The sequence below is a fragment of the Mesoplodon bidens genome (genome assembly GCF_964165515.1).
Source record: "Mesoplodon bidens genome assembly, chromosome: 5".
NCBI classification, from domain to species: domain Eukaryota; kingdom Metazoa; phylum Chordata; class Mammalia; order Artiodactyla; family Ziphiidae; genus Mesoplodon; species Mesoplodon bidens.
In genome coordinates this window covers 58,809,214-58,830,265 of record NC_138161.1, presented here as the reverse complement: position 1 = coordinate 58,830,265, position 21,052 = coordinate 58,809,214, and the positions used below count along the sequence as shown (strand labels likewise).

The following is a 21,052-nucleotide window of genomic DNA, read 5'->3' as shown; positions in this document are numbered from 1 at the left end:
ATAGTACCTTAGTTTCTCCAGAGAGAGGGAGAGATTGTTTTTCATCTCTATATAACACAGACATTTGAATACAGAACAATAAAAAAAATCAATTCATATTTTCAGATTCCCATTTTCTCATTTCCCATTTCTCATTTTTCTCATCCCAACATTTATTACCTGGTTCTCTGATGCTTTAATGGAGACAATGTATATCAAAAGGTGGACAAAATTCTAAGAAATTTGCACTTCTATCTTTTATGGGAAATGAAGAATTTCTCAAGGTCGCGTGGTGGCCAAAGTGTAGTACTTGGACAAGAATCCAGAATTTCTGACTCTGTTTGGTGTTTTATTCACCACAAAACACTCCTTGCACATGGCTATAGAGCCTTTGAGGGTACTCTAAGTAGAAGGTAGAGCACATGGTCAATGTGATCTGAGACAGTAGTAGTAAGATACGTGGAAGACCAGCTCTATGTATTCTGAGGGTCTCCTCTAGGCATGGCCTAATCCAGACTGATCCAAAATAGCCAAGTCAGAAAAGTGAGGCTTAACCTTCCATGTCATTTCAGAAAGAAGAGTGGAGGGAGGAGAGTTTTAGAAAATATTTCAACAAGACAGAAAAGGGGTAACTCATTGCTTGCTTGCTTTTCCCCATGGGGAAAAAGGAAAAGGGCAGTAAAAGCCCATTCTGCTGAAAAGCAGCTGGAAATTTCTTAAAATTATCTTTCTCACTCAATTTCACACTTGAGCATCTAGGCCCAGCTGGGCCCAGGCAGTTCAGAGATGCATGAAAATGAAAAAAATAATGAAGATTAAAAGAAAAATCCGTTTCAGTTCTCATTTCATGCCCACTGCCTTGTTCCATCCAGTGAGTGCTCCAGCCTGAACAGGGAGAGGTGGGACGAAGTCAGAAGTTGTGCATCTAATCCCAACTGTGTGGTGCTGGGGAAGCTAGGTAGCCTCTCTGAGCTTCTCTGAGCCTTATTTCCTCAGTTAAATATGAGATAAATGCTAGGAATGATATTTAAAGTGCTGAGTGAATATTTTGTACTGAAAAAAGTATCTGTTCCTGCATATCTTAGTACTGGACTCACATTTCTTTTTGGTATTGACCCTATTTTCTCACTCCAAGACCAAACAATACAAGGCAGGAAAAGAGCAAATCTGCCACAGTCACTGGCCAGGACATTCCATCTTTGGACTGATTAACCACAATACCTGAAAAGGGCATAAAGAGAGATGAACTTTAGTGCCAAAGTTTGGCAACTGGAAAGCAGGATGAATTGAATTAGTTTGCTTACTTGAAACACGTTTTCTCCAAAGGCCATGGGGTGTTCATTGATCACAGTCATGCTCTGGGACCATATCTATGCCTTGTTCTCATATCTGTTTTTGCATTTATACAATTGCTTTTTTTTACATGAATGTCTTTCTTGTTAGAATGTTCCAGAAGTGATCTTTTCTTTTTTTTCATTTCCTCAAGACCCTGGACAATTCCTGGCACATGGTGCCCAGTGAAATGGTATTTGTAAGAATGAATAAATAAAACTGATCATCTGTAAATTTGTTTCCCAAATTCACTTCAGTAAAGAAAACTTTATATGTAGAAATATTGGTCTAGCTTTGGATTTTCTTATTCTTTAAGGAGTCATTAAATGCTTTATGGAATATTCGTGTGTTAGGAGGAGGAGGAAAGAGTAAAAAGCATTATAACAAATCAAAGGCCTGAAAGTCCAAAGCCAGAAAGGCCAGAGGCAATATAAATATAATATTCTGGACTGTTTTACTTTTTCTCTAACATGAAGGAAAAATTAAGAAAACAAACTCTCTTAGGAAATAAGATTGTCTGGTTCTGCCTGGCGGAGAATAAAAGGGAATGTTTATAATTATATAGTTGCTTAATTTTTTCCTTTTTAAAAAGTGTTTTATGATCATGTTAAAGATTCAAATAATACAGAAATACAAAACTACAATGAAAAGGAAGTATCCTTACTTCTTCAGATGCCAGCTACCCACACTAGAGGCAATAACTTTTAATAGTTAATTATGTATCCTATCAGAAATTTTTTACGCATATATAAGCAAATATATGTACCATGAATATATATCCCTTCTTATTACAAATGGGGACATACTGTACATACTGTTCTGTTCCTGGTTTCTTTCTCTTAAAAAACATTCTTGGGATACTTTTCACAGAAGTGCATAGAGGTTTTCCTCATTCTACAATATTAAATTACTGGCTAGTTCCCCAATGTATGGATCTACCAGAGTTTATTTAATTGGCCCCTTAATGTTAGATGGTTAAATTGTTTCCAGGCTTTTCTTATTCCTAACAACACTCCAGTGAAAGTCCTAATACATTATAGGTAGATCATTAGCTCTTCAGATTACATAAATTATTTGGGCAAGAAGTGCATTTTTGTATCAGAATTATCTGGATTGTTTTTTTTTCATCATTTTAACTAGATTATAAACTGATTGTAGGTGGAGACTAGTTTTTTAATTTTTTTGATTGCCTCAGATTTATTACACTGCTTTTCATAAAGCAAAGTTTCAAAAACTACAGGCCAAAAAACTGGATTTAAAATATTAGTTACCAAATCTCTTCTATGTTTTACGTAGTTTGGATGGCAGCCACATGATGTCATGTTAACACTGGGTATCAGTGCTGAAGATTTTTCCTGTTATAACACGTATCCAGGGATTCAAGGTCTTCCTGATGCGCTACTCTAGCCCTGTCAAAGCAGACACTGAGGGTACCCTGCAAGCTCACACAGTCCTAAAATACGTAACCATGTGGCTCATTGTATGCACAGGTGGCTAGAGAGTTCACAGTAGTTCAAACCACTGGAATATCATGATCACAAAAGAAATAATCTCACAAGAGGTCAATTTAGGACTACATAAATTTCTGTTTTTGTAAAGTCAAGACTTTCTAAGCTCTACACTGGTAATATGGTGGAATATAACATTTTACCTCCAAAGTTTTAGAGAAATGAAAGAACAAAAGGTTTTAAATAGGTCTTCTAATAGGTCTTCCATCAATGCTTACTAATTTTCTCCCAACCAAATATAGAAAATGAGACCATTGACTTCAGGAATGTCTTAGTGGAGAAGCAGAGCTCCCATCTTGCCCTGTCTCTCAATTAGGCAGTTCTTTAAGGCACCAATAGTTAAAGATGTTAGTAGGATGTCAGTTTGCAGCTCTACTGCTATGTGGTGTGCAGGATGGATGATGCTCCAGTGACTGAGGACTGTATGACCCTCAATATGAAATAAACTGAGTCCCCAGGTGGAACGTTCACCAGTTAAGTGAATACCTTCTGAAGGGAAAGAGTTGATTATGGCTCTGAATTTACAACAAGATCTGAGTTGGGAGGGTCCTAACTTTATTGAATACCATGACCTCTTATGATATGAAAAAGGGATTACATTTAGCATTGACAAAATTTTATTAGTTGAATTATAGGAATACTCTTTGTTCCAACAATCAGACTATACTTTCACAGAACTGAAATGTTTCTCACTACTTTTTACCTGGCTAATTCTCATTCATTTTTCATATTTTAATTTTAAATATATCCTCAGAGAATCCTTTCTTGTTCCCCAATTAAAATCAGAGCTTTTGGGCTTCCCTGGTGGCACAGTGGTTGAGAGTCCGCCTGCCGATGCAGGGGACACGGGTTCATGCCCCGGTCTGGGAAGATCCCACATGCCGCGGAGTGGCTGGGCCCGTGAGCCATGGCCACTGAGCCTGCGTGTCCAGAGCCTGTGCTCCGCAACAGGAGAGGCCACAGCAGTGAGAGGCCCACATACCGCAAAAAATAAATAAATAAAAAATAAAATAAAAATAAAATCAGAGCTTTCTGTTAGACTCTGGCAACACCTTGTACTATACCATAAGATGTGTCACAAATAAATTTAATTGTACGATTATTTATTTACTAAATATCCTCTATAATAGATTATAATCTTCAGGAGGCAAGTGTTTTCCCAACAACTGGCACAGTACCTGATAAATGGTAGGTACTCAGTAAATACTTATTGAGTGAATAAAACATAAAATTTAAAAAAATGGTAAATGACTCACCAGTGATATGGATATGATTATTTTTAGTAGATCCACTGGCAGCTGTGGGAACTTCTGAAAATGCTCTGGCTATGCTAGTGAAGGTGTCACCTAGCGATATAAAGGGGATATCAGAACTGATCCTAATGACCATCTATCTCCACCTGGTCAAGAAGTGTAAAATTGTGATTGGACTTCACTTGTTATTAGCAAGGGCTCAATTTGAATGGCCTAAATGCTCCTAAAATATTATCTGTAAATTTTACTAAGGACCAATTTACGCAGGACTGGTATCCTAGGATCTGTCTAACAGTTACCAAAGAGTGAAACTTCCTATTGGTTTAAAAAAAAAGAGAGAAACAATACAGCACATAAAACAAAATAATATCTGCTAAAGAATCTCCATGAGAAGTGGTTATGGGAAAATGTCTGAAGTTGGTGTCATGGAAAGATGAGGCTTATCCATAGTAGCCCAGGTTATCAGAGGTCCAATGAATCAAAATACTGATTCTTCCCACTCTAATATGTTTGATAAGATCAATAAAAATTCCTTTGCAACATCTGAGTAGACAAATCCATGTCAACAAATCATTCCATTTTCCAATGGAAAATTAAAACTTAAAATGCACTTTAATGGATTTATTTGGCCCCCAAATGCTATTATGTAGATTTCATTTTGAAATAAAATAGAGACAAATCTAAGACTTGGTCTCTGACTATCTTTTTTGAGTGACTGGGAAGAATTTTGGTTCCATCCATTGTCAATTTTTTTTTTTTTTTTTTTTTTGCGGTACGCGGGCCTCTCACTGTTGTGGCCTCTCCCGTTGCGGAGCACAGGCTCCGGACGCGCAGGCTCAGTAGCCATGGCTCACGGGCCCAGCCGCTCCACGGCACGTGGGATCTTCCCGGACCGGGGCATGAACCCATGTCCCCTGCATCGGCAGGCGGACTCTCAACCACTGCGCCACCAGGGAAGCCCCCATCCATTGTCATTTTTATCATCACTGTCGTTTTCATCAAGATGCACTTTTAAATGCCTGAGATTGGCTTCGTTCTCATTTTTCCACCTCTGATCAAATAAAGCACACCACAACCTTCGCTGACACTGAATTTTCCCTAAGTGCTCACCATGAAGTGTTGAACCTGCCCTTGAGGGGGATGAAATGTACGTTTCGCTGGGCATCCATGAAGCTGCTAAAGGAAGAAGATAATGGAAAAGTTAATCTGTATAAGACTATTTTATTGTCTCTTCTTGACCTTTAATCGAACCTAAAATTTCAGCACACATTAGAATGTCCCAAAATAAAGTGGGAGTTGAGGGAATCCTTGAGGTCCAGATGTTTCTAATAGGGAAGGTTTTGATCACAGCCATTTAAAGCAGGAAGAAGAAATGGAAGAAAACACTAGGAGAGGTTTTTTTCCAGCCCCACAGAGTGTGTTGTGACTGTTGTCATGTCTATCCCACAGATGAGCTAAAAGAATGAAAGCCCAGGTGTGTTACAGTGGCCTTCAGTAAAGAAAAGATACCAATAGGACTTTTTTTTTTAACATCTTTCTTGGAGTATAATTGTTTTACAATGGTGTGTTAGTTTCTGCTTTATAACAAAGTGAATCAGTTATACATATACACATGTTCCCATATCTCTTCCCTCTTGCATCCCCCTCCCTCCCACTCTCCCTATCCCACCCCTCTAGGTGGTCACAAAGCACTGAGGTGTTCTCCCTGTGCTATGCGGCTGTTTCCCACTAGCTATCTATTGTACATTTGGTAGTGTATATATGTCCATGCCACTCTCTCACTTTGTCCCAGCTTACCCTTCCCCCTCCCCATGTCCTCAGGTCCATTCTCTACGTCTGCATCTTTATTCCTGTCCTGCCCCTAGGTTCTTCAGAATCACTTTTTTTTTAGATTCCATATATATGTGTTAGCATACGGTATTTGTTTTTCTGTTTCTGACTTACTTCACTCTGTATGACAGACTCTGGGTCCATCCACCTCACTACAAATAGCTCAATTTTGTTTCTTTTTATGGCTGAGTAATATTCCATTGTATATATGTGCTACATCTTCTTTATCCATTCATCTGTTGATGGACCCTTAGGTTGCTTCCATGTCCTGGCTATTGTAAATAGAGCTGCAATGAATATTGTGGTACATGACTCTTTTTGAATTATGGTTTTCTCAGGGTATATGCCCAGTAGTGGGATTGCTGGGTCATATTGTAGTTCTATTTTTAGTTTTTTAAGGAACCTCCATACTGTTCTCCATAGTGGCTGTATCAATTTACATTCCCACCAACAGTGCATGAGGGTTCACACCCTCTCCAGCATTTACTGTTTGTAGATTTTTTGATGATGGCCATTCTGACTGGTGTGAGATGATATCACATTGCAGTTTTGATTTGCATTTCTCTAATGATTAATGATGTTGAGCATTCTTTCATGTGTTTGTTGGCAATCTGTATATCTTCTTTGGGGAAATGTCTATTTAGGTCTTCTGCCCATTTTTGGATTGGGTTGTTTTTTTGTTATTGAGCTGCATGAGCTGCTTATATATTTTGGAGATTAATCCTTTGTCAGTTGCTTTATTTGCAAATATTTTCTCCCATTCTGAGGGCTGTCTTTTTGTCTTGTTTATGGTTTCCTTTGCTGTACAAAAGCTTTTAAGTTTCATTAGGTCCCATTTGTTTATTTTTGTTTTTATTTCCATTACTCTAGGAGGTGGGTCCAAAAGGATCTTGCTGTGATTTATGTCATAGAGTGTTCTGCCTATGTTTTCCTCTAAGAGTTTAATAGTGTCTGGCCTTACATTTAGGTCCTTAATCCATTTTGAGTTTATTTTTGTGTATGGTGTTAGGGAGTATTCTAGTTTCATTCTTTTACATGTAGCTGTCCAGTTTTCCCAGCACCACTTATTGAAGAAGCTGTCTTTTCTCCACTGTATATTCTTGCCTCCCTTATCAAAGATAAGGTGACCATATGTGCGTGGGTTTATCTCTGGGCTTTCTCTCCTGTTCCATTGATCTATATTTCTGTTTTTGTGCCAGCACCATACTGTCTTGATTACTGTAGCTTTGTAGTATAGTCTGAAGTGTAAGCTGACATTATTGTTTGACCATGAAAACTGAAGTGTCAACAGCGAATAAACAGACCCCTGTGGTTACAGGACTGGTTAGCTGCTAGGTGAGTCCTTCTGACACGTTCAGAGGCAAACCTTCCCCTTGAGTGGATGGCAGCAAATTCCAGCAGCACATATGGCCTTTGAAATAGATATATCAACTCATTTTGTTTAGCTCTCCAACTCTGGCAAGAAAGTTCCACTTCTTGGCAGACTCCACATATCTGTACCTGATAACATGCCTATAATGTAATATAAAGTAAAATAACTACAATAGTATATGGTTATAGTCAGTAGAAAAACATTATGCTCATTTATTTAAAACATTAGTATACATGATTTTCCCAGCTGACTGCTTTCTTTTGTGTCAAGACCAAAACAATAAGCAAAACCAAAATAAAAGAAAACAAACATTAAAACCCTCCTTAGCCTGACCCTTTCTTGTTTTCTCTCTAGATGCCAGTGGCAGTTACAGCTGCAGACAAAGGTATGTTACCAGGCCCTTTGGAAGAACTGAAAGTCACTGCTTTCTGGGGATTGCTCACAGGACAGTCTGCAATAGCTGCTCCACTTGGGGTCACCCCCCCCAGGTTAGGGTGATTTTGTATATAGCTATTTTGAGTTTGTCTAGGTCAGGGAGATGTTCTTATCTTCAGTATAGTTCTATGAACCTGTACATGTGATCTTGATCCTTTTTGTTCTAGACAGAATGCCAAGGTCTATAGATGACAATGGACTGGGTACTTTTTTAATGTCAATTTTTAATGTTTAAGCCATTAAGCCAGGAGTTTGATTGACAAAGAGCAAAAGCAACTAAAAAGAAATTGGAGCCAGGCCTGGATTTAGGTAAAATTATGAAGAAGGCAGTTCGTGCTGGATAACCTTATGGATTTTTTGCCCAATATGGTGTCTCCTTCACTTCCTACTTTTAGGGCCTGATGCCTTTATTTCTTATCGCTTCAAAGTCTGTTTGCAAGAAAGGATATGATAAATTAGATAAATTAATTTATGCTAAGATATGAATGGTTTAACAAGTGCTATCACCTTGAGAGAAAAGGGTATTTAAAAAAAGATTTTCTATTTTATGTTTATTATCAGCGAGTCAATATAGAACACTTGTAATGATCAGTTACATGTGGATACCAACTGTTTTTTCATTAAATACAGAGTGCCAGTCTTTTCTGGTCAATTTTGATTTTCTCCAAACAAGAAAACCAAACATAATACAATTTCAGGAGATGGTAATACCATCAGCGTGATCCATCCAAATTGCAAAAATGGCAATACTTAAAATCATGTAAATGATTTGACCATTTCATAAAATTTCTTGTTGGCCTTCTGTAAACTTTTCAAGTATAAAAAGATCTCAAAATATGTGTGATAAAACTGAATTACAAAATCCACTTTGGAAAACTAGGGAGTTATTTTTCTGATTTTGGCGTTAAGATTTTTCAAAATCTTAAAATTAAAAAAAAATAAAGAGGAAAATGTGTTGAGAGAGGTGAAGAAAAAGAAGCTTCCAGCTGATAGACTTAACATATCTGAAAATATATTAGTAATGTAAAGGAAAAACTTCAAGAGCAAGAATATATTACAATTAAGAGCGTTTCAGCAAGATTAAGAGATGGGCAGTTCTTGTATTAACTGCTCCCATAGGAGAGAGGTCTTTCTGAAGAATACCAGTTTATAGAATCCTCAGTAAGATAGAGCTGGCTATCTCCAGTGATTTATCTTTCACTAAAACAATACTTTTTCTAAAAGCTCACCCACTGCATCATTTAGATATCCAATTTTTAGGATGTGTGAAACACTGGCTACTCCATCTGCCATTCTTAAGTCTCCTTGGGAATCTCTCAGCAGAGTTAAATTAGTATTGTCCTTTAATTGATTGAAATATTCTGTGTTCTTCAAGGTATCATCATGTTTGTTAAATATATAGGTTAATTCTCCTTTGAGAACACATTTTCATCAAACTCCATGAATGAACACTACTTTGACATTTGGATGATAAACACCAGCTTGATGGATAACGTCCTTAAGTACATCACCATTATTGGTTGAAAATATGAACATAGGGATATGGTGTGGTTAGAGTTTCTCAAATAAATTCTTATATCCCTCCTTTAGCATAACATCACAATTCCACAATTCCTTTAAATTTAGCTTTTGATAAAGGTTATTCGACAAGGAGACTCTGTGAACTTAGCATACCATTCTACCCTAAAAGGGTACTTCTATGGTAAAAACAAGATCAACTTTGATAGCATTGTCTTTTTCCTTGAATTTCAATAACATTTTTTGACATTCATTTGTAACCAGCTTACAGTTCTCAATAATATTATGACATGTTAGGCATCTTTCCCTTTGTAGGAAAATCCTTACCGTCATATAAAAGTCCATGATTATCTGGTTTGGCAGCTCCTCTTTTGACAACATCACAGAGAATTTCTGGTACTCTTATAGGGTTCTTGAGGCAAACTGAACTTTTCTAAAATTCTGGCATGATTTTTACATGTACAGACTTTATATTGAGTAATCAATCTTCCTTAAGACACTCTGATTTCTGCCCTTAATTTTGTCCTAGAACAAAGGCATAGGGTGGCAAGCAATAATCATAGATGCAGGGCTTGGACACAGAGATCTCACTGATCTTGGTCTTCTGCCTCAACTTTTTCTTCAAGGGGAATATTTACTGGGTCAGCATCACCTCTTCCATCAGGATGCAAATACTGGCACCAGCTACTGTGTCCACTCTTGCCATGATCACTTAGTCCATAAATTGGACCCCCTTATGCTCTTCCTAACAAAGATGACATTTATGAGCTTTGGAAGTGTGGGACTTGTGTACTAACTGTGAAGAACATGGAGCCCCCAGAAATTGGTATTTTAACAGAGGATAGAATTTTAACTCAGAGGAATAAATCTTTAATTTGAGGCTGACCTAATGAGGAATTAGGTGACAGAATGGGAGCAGAACAGTGTTTTAGATAAAAGGAAAATGGAAAGAGATGTGATCTGAGACATATAAGATTTTAGAATTTGAAAATAAGAATGGTGAGTTTAGAGAATCAGCATCCTGGCCAACAGGGAACGGAGGGACTGAAGAGATTATGGTGCAGCCTGACACAGGGCCCAGCATCATTATAGGTCCTGGCATTGCTGTGTCCCTGCCATTGACCCTCAACTCCTCAACTCTGGCTTCTCCATCACCCTCTGCCTATGGAAAGTAGAAGGGGTTGTTATGAAATTATTAGGCAAAACTACCAGGAACTTGAGGAGAAACAGCCAGGACCAGGGACAGGATAAGAAATGCACTTGTACGATTTAAGAAGAATATGTAAATTTTGAAGAATATGGGATGCAAGATCAAAGAACAGAATAAAGACCTCATGTGAGATTGATAAGAGGTACTCTGAGGCCTGTGTGTGTGTGTGTGTGTGTGTGCGCACATGTGGTGACAGTGAACTTGATGATTTTGGTAATGGGATAAATTGACTCATATCATTTTTCTGCTTGCCTAACTTAGACAGACAAACTGATTTCAATGTGGCTTTAGGCTCCACTGGGCCAGATGGATGGCAGGAAAAACCAGAGAGAAAAAAGTAATTAAGCTTCAATTTTCTGCTCCATGGCCTGATCACCTGTGTCAGGATGAAAATGTGTCCCAGGATGTTATTAAGCTCATACATTTTGGGTATTTAGAAGTTCAGATTTGGTATCCCCATTTCATAGATGGTTACAGTAAAATATGCATTACTGTTCTAGACTGTAGGAAATATGGAAGCTGAACTAGGATTAGATTCCAACACTCTTGAATCACAGCCAAGACCTCTTCAAGTTAATAAATAACAAAATAACAACAAAAGAATATGTTAAAACATACACTAATAAATTTATGGTAAATGCAATGTACTCAGAACTTTCTTGTGACATCCAAATATATATGAGCTATACAAAATGCATGTATAAGCAAATATCCCATAGAACGTGTTCATAAATAGCAAGGGCCCTAGAAACACTGCTAGTGGGTTTATTTCACTAGAAATCCATCCATTATCATTCTTTTTTTCCCTCTGAACATTTCATAAATCTATTGAAATAAACATATTGGAAGAAAAAAATCCCATTACCAATGCCTGATACGAATCTTGCCAAATGCATCATCTAATATTGGATGTCATATTGCAGTCCAATCCAATGAGTAGAAACATGTTTCAAAAACAGTTTGGGACTGAGCAATCAATATTAACTTGTTGGATCCTAATGTGTTTTTGTGAATGATTGTAAATAGAGCAACTCACTGTGGGGAATTTTTTCTCTAAGCTTATGGATGAAAAATGGCAAATGGTTAACAAGATCTTCTTGCATAAATAAAAATGTGGGTTTTCACTGCCAGGAAAAGAAATTGTTTGTTGGGTTTTAGAGTCCCTTCCTAGATTTCACAATTTCTAAGGCTATTTTTATGGTAAGAATGATAAAGAGATGTCTGAGGATAGATGAAGTTTTCAAGTGGGGAAGGACAGAAAATGTGAAGGATTACAAGAGTTCATTTCATTAGGAAATCTACTGAAAAGACCAAGAATATACTTGTGTAAATTAGGAAGCACTTTCAAGTAAGACCCTTTCAATTTTCTAGTTTCTGGGGCAAAAAGTACCTTGGGTGGCCTCTATGCTTCATATTGATGTGATGCACGGGATAAAAAGGATTTTATTCTGGGCACACATGCTATTGTAATAACAATTTAAGTAAAACAAATAAATAAAAAGCTCAAAACTTTCAATTAAACAGATCATTTCTTTTCACTGTGTGTGTGTGTGTTTTCTTCCTTGCCCAAATGTACACATACCTTTTCAATCATTCGACAAATATTTGCTGAGCACCTACTGTTGCCTGCCACTATTACAGATGTTAGAATACTACAGTGAACAACAGAAAAGGGTTTAGGTCCCTGTTCTTGTGTATCTTACATTCTAGTATAATTTCAATAGACAATCAAATAATTCAAATAAACAAAGGAAAACATCAGATGCTAATTAAAATATGGGATAATTTATATGCAATCATAGCATAAATTTAAGTTGGAGTCCAGCTTTTTCCTATAACATTGTCCAATAAATTTTTATCCCCATTGTTACATGATCTACTTTCCCTGTAACCAAGAAGTATTAATTCATTTATTGATTAAACAATATTTGTTGAGCACCAACTCAATACCATGCACTATCTCAGGCACTGTGGATACAGGTAAACAAACAAAAAAACACTCTCATGGAACTTTCTTGTATTATAGTATCAAGAGTAAAGGGTGACAACTAGTGTACGTAGAGTTTCAGCATAGTTTATTATAAACAACTCAATTTTATGTTAACAGCAATTTATGTTTAACATCGGATAAATGTTAATCTATTAAGTATGAACTTTCATCCCCAGTCTAATGCTTTTTATTATCAATTAATATCTGATTGTTAAAAATTTTCCAGCTTCTACCCTTTTCTATGTAGCTTAGTACATTTTGGCTATTGATTTTTTGGCTTCATAATATCCATTGAGTTATTATCTCATCCTACCTCCAACTCATACACACAGATTTTGGAATTATTATAAATAACACTATAAATATTTACTCCCCATCCCATCCCTTGTATGCCCATTCAAAAGCAAAAGTTTATTTTTGTGTACTGTGCATGGTTGGAGTGCATTTTAACATGCTTTTCTTAAAAAAAAATCAATGTTCCTGGGTCCACTTGCTGAACAGTCTCTTCTTTTTACAGTACTCTGCATGCCATCTTTGACATACAGCTAGGTTACACTGCCTTATGGATCTCTTTGTGTGCTCTCTCTTCTGATACTGCCTTTTCATTCCTGTATTTGGGTACTGAGTTCATAGGTGTCTATTATATTACCAACGTATTTGTTGAGAGAAATGCGTTACATTAAATTATAGAGCGTCATGCCCAGACTAAGAATGAAACTGTGTCATGAATTAAAGATTGTGATTAATCTAAATCTGTGAACCTGAGGTCCATAAAAGAGATAAAATAAATAAATTATGCTCAAAGAGCGATATTACACAGGTTCCTTTTCTCTCTTTGATTTATTTCCTAAGGACAAGTTCCCAGCAGTGAGATGACTGACTGAGCCAGTGGGTATAAAAGACTTTTAGACGTTTTCAATGTACAACTTAAATGTTTTGTAAAAGGGACATACACATTTACTCTGTGGCAAAGGGCCCGGGAGTTAAATTCAGAAGTCCTGCACCTGTGGCATCCAGGTTTCTCTTCACTTTAGCCACATCCTTTGATGCCTCCCACAATGCTGATCTTTGTCTTGTACCACTAAGAGGCAGTATACTTCCTTTTCAAATCCTGTCAATACCTGCTAAAGCAGCATCAGCAGACCCTGCTGCTACTTGGTCAGATGACAAGTAACAAACCATTTCTGTGTCTCACACTGGGCTCTCTCTTTTCCTTTTTTTTTTTTTTTTTTTTTTTTAGTGATACTCATATTCTAGCTAGTTCCCTCTTTCCCCAGATCTACTGATAGTTTGCTTTTTTATCTCTACTTTACTCAGATGTTGCCTTCCTCAGTACGGCCTTTCAAGACCACTGTATTTAGAAGGGCAGTGCCCCTTCACCCTTGATTCTCACTGTCTCCCTTCTCTGCTTTAATTTTTCTGTATCACTTATCACTATTTGTCTGTCTCTCTTCCACCAGATTTTGGAACTTAGGTCTGTTTTGTTTACAGATATATCCCTAGCAACTACAACAATGCTTTAAACATTGTCAATGCCTTGTAAATATTTGTTAATATGATTATAAACAAAGCACACAGTAGCTGTTCAATATATGTATTGGGTAAATGAATGAGGCCCAGAGTACTCCAAGGCACTCACAGTTACACTTACAGTATTTGGCGTCTTTCCCACTGGAGGTCCAGGAGTAGTTGAAGCTTCGGGTAGTCAGGTCGTAATTGCTGGCTGAAAGACAAAATTTTCAGAATTCCACTTTCTTATAAGGCTGTAATTTAATTTTACTTTGATGTGTTGAATTTTTAAACTATATGACTTTGGGGAAATCTGAAATTGAAAATATGCTTTGCTACACGGGAACACTAGCTGGCATAATAAGCAAAAGTCTGTAGTTTATGTTTAATGCCAACTTGTCATTGATTTTCTTTCTTTTTCTGTTCTTGTCACCAACTCAGATCACTGGGAGTATTGTCAAGATTAATATTTCCTTAAAAATCCCATGACAAATGAAAATTACAATATAATAACAAATCACCAACCCATATTTTTAAGATTACAGTGATTGGCATATTAGTATAGTCACCAGATTATAACTTGCCACAGAGTAACTCAAAACCAAAATATCAACATCAAATGAAAAAAAGATAGCATTTTGCCCAAACCTCAATATTATCATAGCTGTAGTGTTGTGTTGTCTCTTTTGAGTCACATGAGGAAAGCCTTGCTATACTCACTTTGAGCACTTGGAGGGGTGACGTTTGGAGTCGACGTAGTCACATCTACAAGGGCTGTTGAAGATGGAGCTGGATAACCTACTTTGAAAAAAAATTCCCAAATTGTCATAAGTATTTACTTTCACATGTTTAAATATGCCACTATGCTTAACAAGGGTGGTACGTAGAGCATGGAGTGTTAAGAGTTGGAAAGAATCTTAGTGAATACATACTCTAATGGCTTCATTTTATAAATTAGGAAACTGAGTTCAAAAGTTCTATGCTTGTGGTTACACACCCAATATTCACACTTTCAAAATATATTGTTTTAGCGTCTCCTGTGTGCAAAACTATTCGACATGCAATGAACAATGAAGACAAGGTCCTCACCCTCATGGAACTTATCTTGTAGTGAATCTTCACAACTGTATATAATATTTTCACATACTAAATATGGTTTCATATTTACTTCAATTCTTAGCTTTCAAAATCATCTCCATCTTTATAAGCCATCATATTTCCCATTCTCCTCCCTCCCTTCCCCCAAAATGAAAGACTAATTCATATTCATTTGAAAATATCTCTGGATATAAAGCAAGGTAGATTGAAGAAGAAAAATACCCTACCACAGCACACTGAAACATGTTTATGTCTCTAGGGAAGACAAATCTTTAATAGATTTTTTATTTATATGTATTTCTCCTTTGTTCCAAAACATGTTCATGGTGGCTTACATAAATATGCAAGTGCAAGAAGATAAAAGAAGTGGATAGAAAGAGAAAACAAGGGCAAGGAAAAATAAAGTTAGAAAAAGAATGTTGAGTTTTGTTGAAACCTGACTGGGGATATTACATAAAATGCATTCCTTGATGTAGTGTTCTCTTAGTAGATATGGACTGCACATTTGGTCAGAACTGTTTAGTAACAATGTTAAGAAATAAAAAGTATATGTTATGCCATTGGACTTTCCTGGTGGAGCAGTGGTTTAGAATCTGCCTGCCAATGCAGGGGACACGGGTATGATCCCTGGTTTGGGAAGATCCCACATGCCGCAGAGCAACTAAGCCTGTGCGCCACAACTACTGAGCCTGTGCTCTAGAGCCCATGAGCCACAACTACTGAGCCCACGTGCTGCAACTACTGAAGCCTGCATGCCTAGAACCCGTGCTCTGCAAAAAGAGAAGCCTCCGCAATGAGAAGCCTGCGCACTGCAACGAAGAGTAGCCCTTGCTTGCCACAACTAGAAAAAACCTGCACACAGCAACAGACTCAACGCAGCCAAAAATAAATAAAATTTTTAAAAAATCAAATATCTATAAATGTATATATATAAAAGTGTACGTTATGCTATTGATGAACATTATAAGATAAATACAGTCAATTTTGAAGAGAAACACAGCTATTCTTTTTATTATGATTAAAAAATTTTTCTCCCCAGTCTTTATAAAAAAGATACTGTAAAATGTGTACAATATTCTCAACAATATCCTTACAGTATGGCAGCCAATATGCTCATTCACCCTCAAGCTTTAGTTAGTAGTGAATAGCCTGGCAACTTCCCAGGTACCTCAATTCTGGGAAAGGGCATGCCTTAAATAGAAAACATGGGTAATCAAATCTCTGAAAGAAGTAAGTATATATAAGATAAATAAATAAATGGCATTGTGGTTCATAAGAAGCTCACATAAGAGATGACCAACAACAATCATTTTAGAATATAGCCTAGCAATGAACACCAAAGACATATTACACACCAGCTCCATGAATACAGTTAGATACGGGGAGATGTGTTATAGGCTGCCTCACGTGATGCTGTACGAGGAACGAAAATGGGCAGCCAGCAGCAGGATGGGCAGAAAAAAGTGTTTTAAAGACAGGATATGCACAGCTTCATTTATTCAACAAATACTTATCGAGTTCCCGCTATGTACTAGTATTGGAGACAAAGTGCAGAGAATGAGAGTTTTTGCCCCTGCCCTTATGGAGTACACAATTTAGTGAGAATAAAGGTCAATATGGCAGATTACTGGTTGGCCACCAAACCCAGTCCTCTTCTTTCCGGCACAGAGAAACTACACTTCCTAGCCTCCTGTGCAGTTAGGTGGCCGTGTACCAAGTCCCAGGCAATGGACTGTGAGTGGGAGTGATGGTTGTCACTTCAAGGCTTGTCCTATAAAATATCCCACATACGATCCTCCATGATCTTTCCTCATGTGCTATCCAGGTATTATGGCATAGAGTGACTTGGAAGTCACAACTTAAATGTGATAGAGCTGCCACAGCATGGGTTACAGAACAGAGCATTCAGCTACTTGCTTGTCCTTTTATTGGTTCTTTCTTTTAGGATAAATAAATTTGTATTATATCAAGTATAAATGAACAAAAGGAAATGTTGGAATTTGTTGTTACTGTAGCTTGTTTTCTTTCCCTCACAAATAGTATAAAGAGAATTGCAGTAGAAGATAAGTACTATGGTAGAGAAAATGCACTGTGTTGTGGGATTACAGAGGAAGGACACATAAATAACCAAGACATGTGAGCTCAGCGAAGGCTTTCTGGAGGAAGTGACGTATCAACTAGGCTTGAAGGGTGACAAGAATTAGCCAGACAAGTTGGAGAAAGAGGGCAAGCAAGGAGCAGAATGTTTCAAGCAGCGTGGACAGAAAAGGTGGGAGAGAACTGAAGCCCGATCAGAACGTTGAAGGCACTCTGTGAAAAGAAAAGGGATGAGGATAGAGAAGTATGAAGAAGCTACATCCTTAAGATTCCACGGAGGAATAATATCCAACTACTCCTTAACAGATGTTCTGACCCCAGGGTAAGTGAAGGGTGGCCTGGACTATAGTGTGAAGGCTGTGGGGAAGAAGAGAAGTGGACAGGTTTCAAGTGTGGGCTCTACAGGCTTGGTAAATGGCTGAATGTAGGAAATTAGGAAGAGAGAGAAGTCAAAATAACTTCCAGTTTTCCAGCTTGGGCAGATTTTTGGATCAAGGCATCATTATCTGAGAAAATAAACAGAACAAATAGCTTTGGAAGGGCAAGAGGCACCAAGATGAAATAAATTTTGGACAGATTGATTCTGAGTGCATATGAGACATTCAATTCCAGAGGGTTGAGCATGTGAGTCTGAATCTTAGGAGTAAAATTAGGCTGCAAATGAGTATTTGTGAGACATCAGCATGTAGACGGTAATTGGAGTAACTGAGAGCGCCAAAGAAGATGGGTCCTGGCAGAAGAGAAGAAGGCCTAGCATGGAACAATGAGGACCACTTCCATGTAAGGTACTGGCAGGAGAAAAGGAGATTGAAAAGGAGGACCCCAGGGAGGCGGGAAGAAAGCCAGGGGCTATGGCTTAGAGAAGCCAAGGTGACAGAGGGTTTCCAGACGCAGGGCCAGTCAGTCCAATTTAGCAAATATCTGTGAGTGAGCGCCGTGTGCCAAACGCTGGGTCAGTGCAGTCAAATGCCGCCAAGAAGACAGATTCGCTTCTAGCTCTTAACTGCTAGAAAGCCATTGCATTAGACTTGCATACAAAGCCTGAGAGACACATTTGCAAACCACTTGGAGATGTGCAAAAGCAGTGTAGCTTAGCTATTAAAAGCATGAATTCCAGAGCCAGATACCGTGAGCTGAAGCCTTGCTTAGTTCTAAGTTAAATGTATGCTCTTGGTAAAGTCTATTGACCTGTCTCTCCTTCTTGTATTCCTCGCATCTAAAATAACAGTAATTTTCTATAGGGTGACTGTGATGATTGAGAAATCATCACTTGTATGCATTCTCGTAGAAGAATGCCTGGCATGAGGTAAGCACTAAAAGGTAATCTTAGAAGCTATACAACACGTCATCTGCAGTTTAGTTCAGGGGCTGAAAACACAAGCATATTGTAGCAATAGATGAATCTCCTGATGAGTTCTACCATTGACCCACTTTCCTTGGTCTTTCTAGAAGGACTCTGATTCCAGGTAACCAATCCCTCCCTCCCCAGGCTGGCCCAAGTCAAGAACTACATTCCAAAAGGCTGCACCAGAAAATGGCTGTCTGGGGTGAAGAGAATGGCAGCATGCTGGGCATTAGCTCTCTGATGGCATACTGATGCCTCCTGGCAGAGTCACCTGCAGCTCTCCTCTTCCACCTCACTGAGCCCCCGTGGCTCAGATTCTCGTGCAGTCACTGTAACTTCTAGCTCACTGCCTCCTACTGCTCATCAAGACAAATGGCAGGAAAAAATGCACCAAAAGATTGGCGGCAGGATACACGAAGTAGCTGTAGGGCAAACTCAGATTGTCTCAAACGGAGTATTGGGATCACATTCCTGGACACCCCAGAACTGCTCTTAGGGAATTGAGCCCTGGCGTTCTCCCACTGGCCCACCCTGGCCGGCAGTCGAATAGCAAGGAGGTCAGCCGCTGTTCACTCCCTGTGAGCATTTGGCTGGCTGTGCTCCACCACACCCTCTAGAGGAAGGCCCAGGAAGTCTCTGCATCAAGAGCAGCTGTGCTTCTCCTCTGCAACTGGCTCATTACGATTTTAAGAACCTATGGATCACAGAGTGAATTTGAATTTCTTTCTCTCATCGAGATGGCTTTATCTTTGTCCCTCTTTGCAGTAATTTCTTCAGTTATCTATTTTTAAAATTTTGTAAGTTTACCTCGTAACCGTACAAGACAAAGTAAAAAATGCGTAGAAGAAAACTAGCCATAAGTAATCATTGGATACTCTTGGATACTGAGAGATATGATGTGCTCCTCCTAATAAATATAGGAAGAAAAGGTGAAAGAGGAAGTGAGGAGGGGAAGGGAAAAAGAACAAAGACTACCCAGGTTTTAAACAATTCTCAGAAGGATAAAAGAAAGAATGATCCCTTTACTCTGGAACTCTGTTCCTTGTATAGGAGAAAGTGTGGCTTTCATTGTCAGTCATAGTCTCGTCATAGTCTCATCTCTTATCTCCCTTCCCATGGGCCAGCATCATTCATTCTTCCTCCCTCCCCTACTCTCTTCCTCTCACTGGGAGAACTGACCTTCACAGTATTCACCAAGTGACATAGTAAGTGAAAGCAGAAAGGAATGGTTTTACAGTGGTGATACATCATAACAATGGTGATGATGATGAGGAAGAAAAAGAATGAGGAAGCAAAAATCAGAGAACTTTGTATTTATTTGTGAGCTACCACCATCACCTAGAAATCTCAGTCTAATATGCAACTGCCAGCCACCTGTGAAAATACTTTTTACTTAGAAGGAACAGACATTTTCCAATTGCCCACACTGGGTGCTAGCACTGATTAGTAACATATGATTTAATTCGGGCAGGATTCACTGGAATCCTGATGAAGTATGATAACTGGGGATTTCATTGGTATTAAAAGGACTGACTAAATGTTCTCTTCTAGAGGTCAGAAAATAATGTGACATAAATCCTTACTTACTGCAGATTTACTGCCAGGGAAGAATTCATTTGTTTGATTCCATCTAGCGAGTGTTGTTCCTGGACCATGGGAAGAGGAACACTGCTTCGGGCATGCATGTTGCCTTGATCCTTGCCTCACTGTGTCTCTTGCCTGGTTTAGATAACAGCCCTATGCTTCCTCTCACAGGCAGGCCTGTGGAGTTTGTTGAGGGCTGAATCAGTGCCATAGCTTCTGGGAACAAAAGGATCTATGACAGCTATCACTATCTTGAGGGAGCCCAAGGTCAATTCAGTCTCCAGCTGAATTTTGTTTTGGTCTTGGCCTAAGGGTCTGTGTCAAGTTGCATAGATTATTGAAAGAATGAATCCTTTAATCTTGGATTTTGTCTATCATGCAGAAGTCAGAGCTGAAGCCAGCAAGAGATAGCTTTACAGGATGGTTAAAGGTTAAGGCCTCTTGGCATTACATGACACAACCTCTGACAATCTCAACATTGTTATCTCTTGCTACTCCCTGCCTACATTCTTTCATTTATTCACCAAGCATTTGGGAGCCTCTATCTTCCAGGCATTGGAATTGGCACTGGGGATACAGTGATGAACTTCCCTGGAGTTTAAGTTCATGGAGGATATGGACATTAACCAGAGAATCACATAAACCAATCCAAACGTGAGAACATTTGAAGGAGAGAAGGCCTAGTCAGAGTCCCAGGAAGGCTGCCCTGAGGAATGCAGAGGGAGAATGGAGGCAGGGGAGGGGCTGTGGGAGCTTTAGAGGACACAGCAAGTGCAAAGGCCCTGGGGTGGTCTACACACTGTGGTTTAGTATTAGTAATGTGTGGTACTTGTCTATTCCAGGGCTGGGCCTTTATAAGCCCTCAGAAGTGTTTGTTCTGTGTGTTGAACTGAACTGAGTGTTGTCACAGTGCACATCCATGGCCTCAGCAGCAGAACAGTGATCAAACTGTGGCACGCTGGTGGCAGCCAATGCTGCTTGTTTCTCTGAGC

At 38.6% G+C, this 21,052-nt stretch overlaps 1 protein-coding gene and 1 pseudogene across 2 annotated transcripts in view; both read right to left on the bottom strand.

Moving 5' to 3' along the window:
- Window positions 1–21,052, bottom strand: part of CD96 (CD96 molecule) — a gene marked incomplete at both ends in the record, with an annotated part of 88,540 nt that overhangs the window by 947 nt on the left and 66,541 nt on the right. Inside the window, 6 exon segments of the mRNA XM_081235407.1 lie at window positions 1,077–1,096; window positions 1,100–1,200; window positions 4,076–4,165; window positions 5,183–5,245; window positions 14,079–14,150; window positions 14,657–14,734. Of these exon segments, the coding sequence (XP_081091533.1) occupies window positions 1,077–1,096; window positions 1,100–1,200; window positions 4,076–4,165; window positions 5,183–5,245; window positions 14,079–14,150; window positions 14,657–14,734 (424 nt within the window).
- LOC308617511 (cytosolic 5'-nucleotidase 3A-like) lies at window positions 8,910–9,684 on the bottom strand (annotated as a pseudogene). Its single transcript has one exon. The product of its transcript is annotated as a cytosolic 5'-nucleotidase 3A-like (transcript).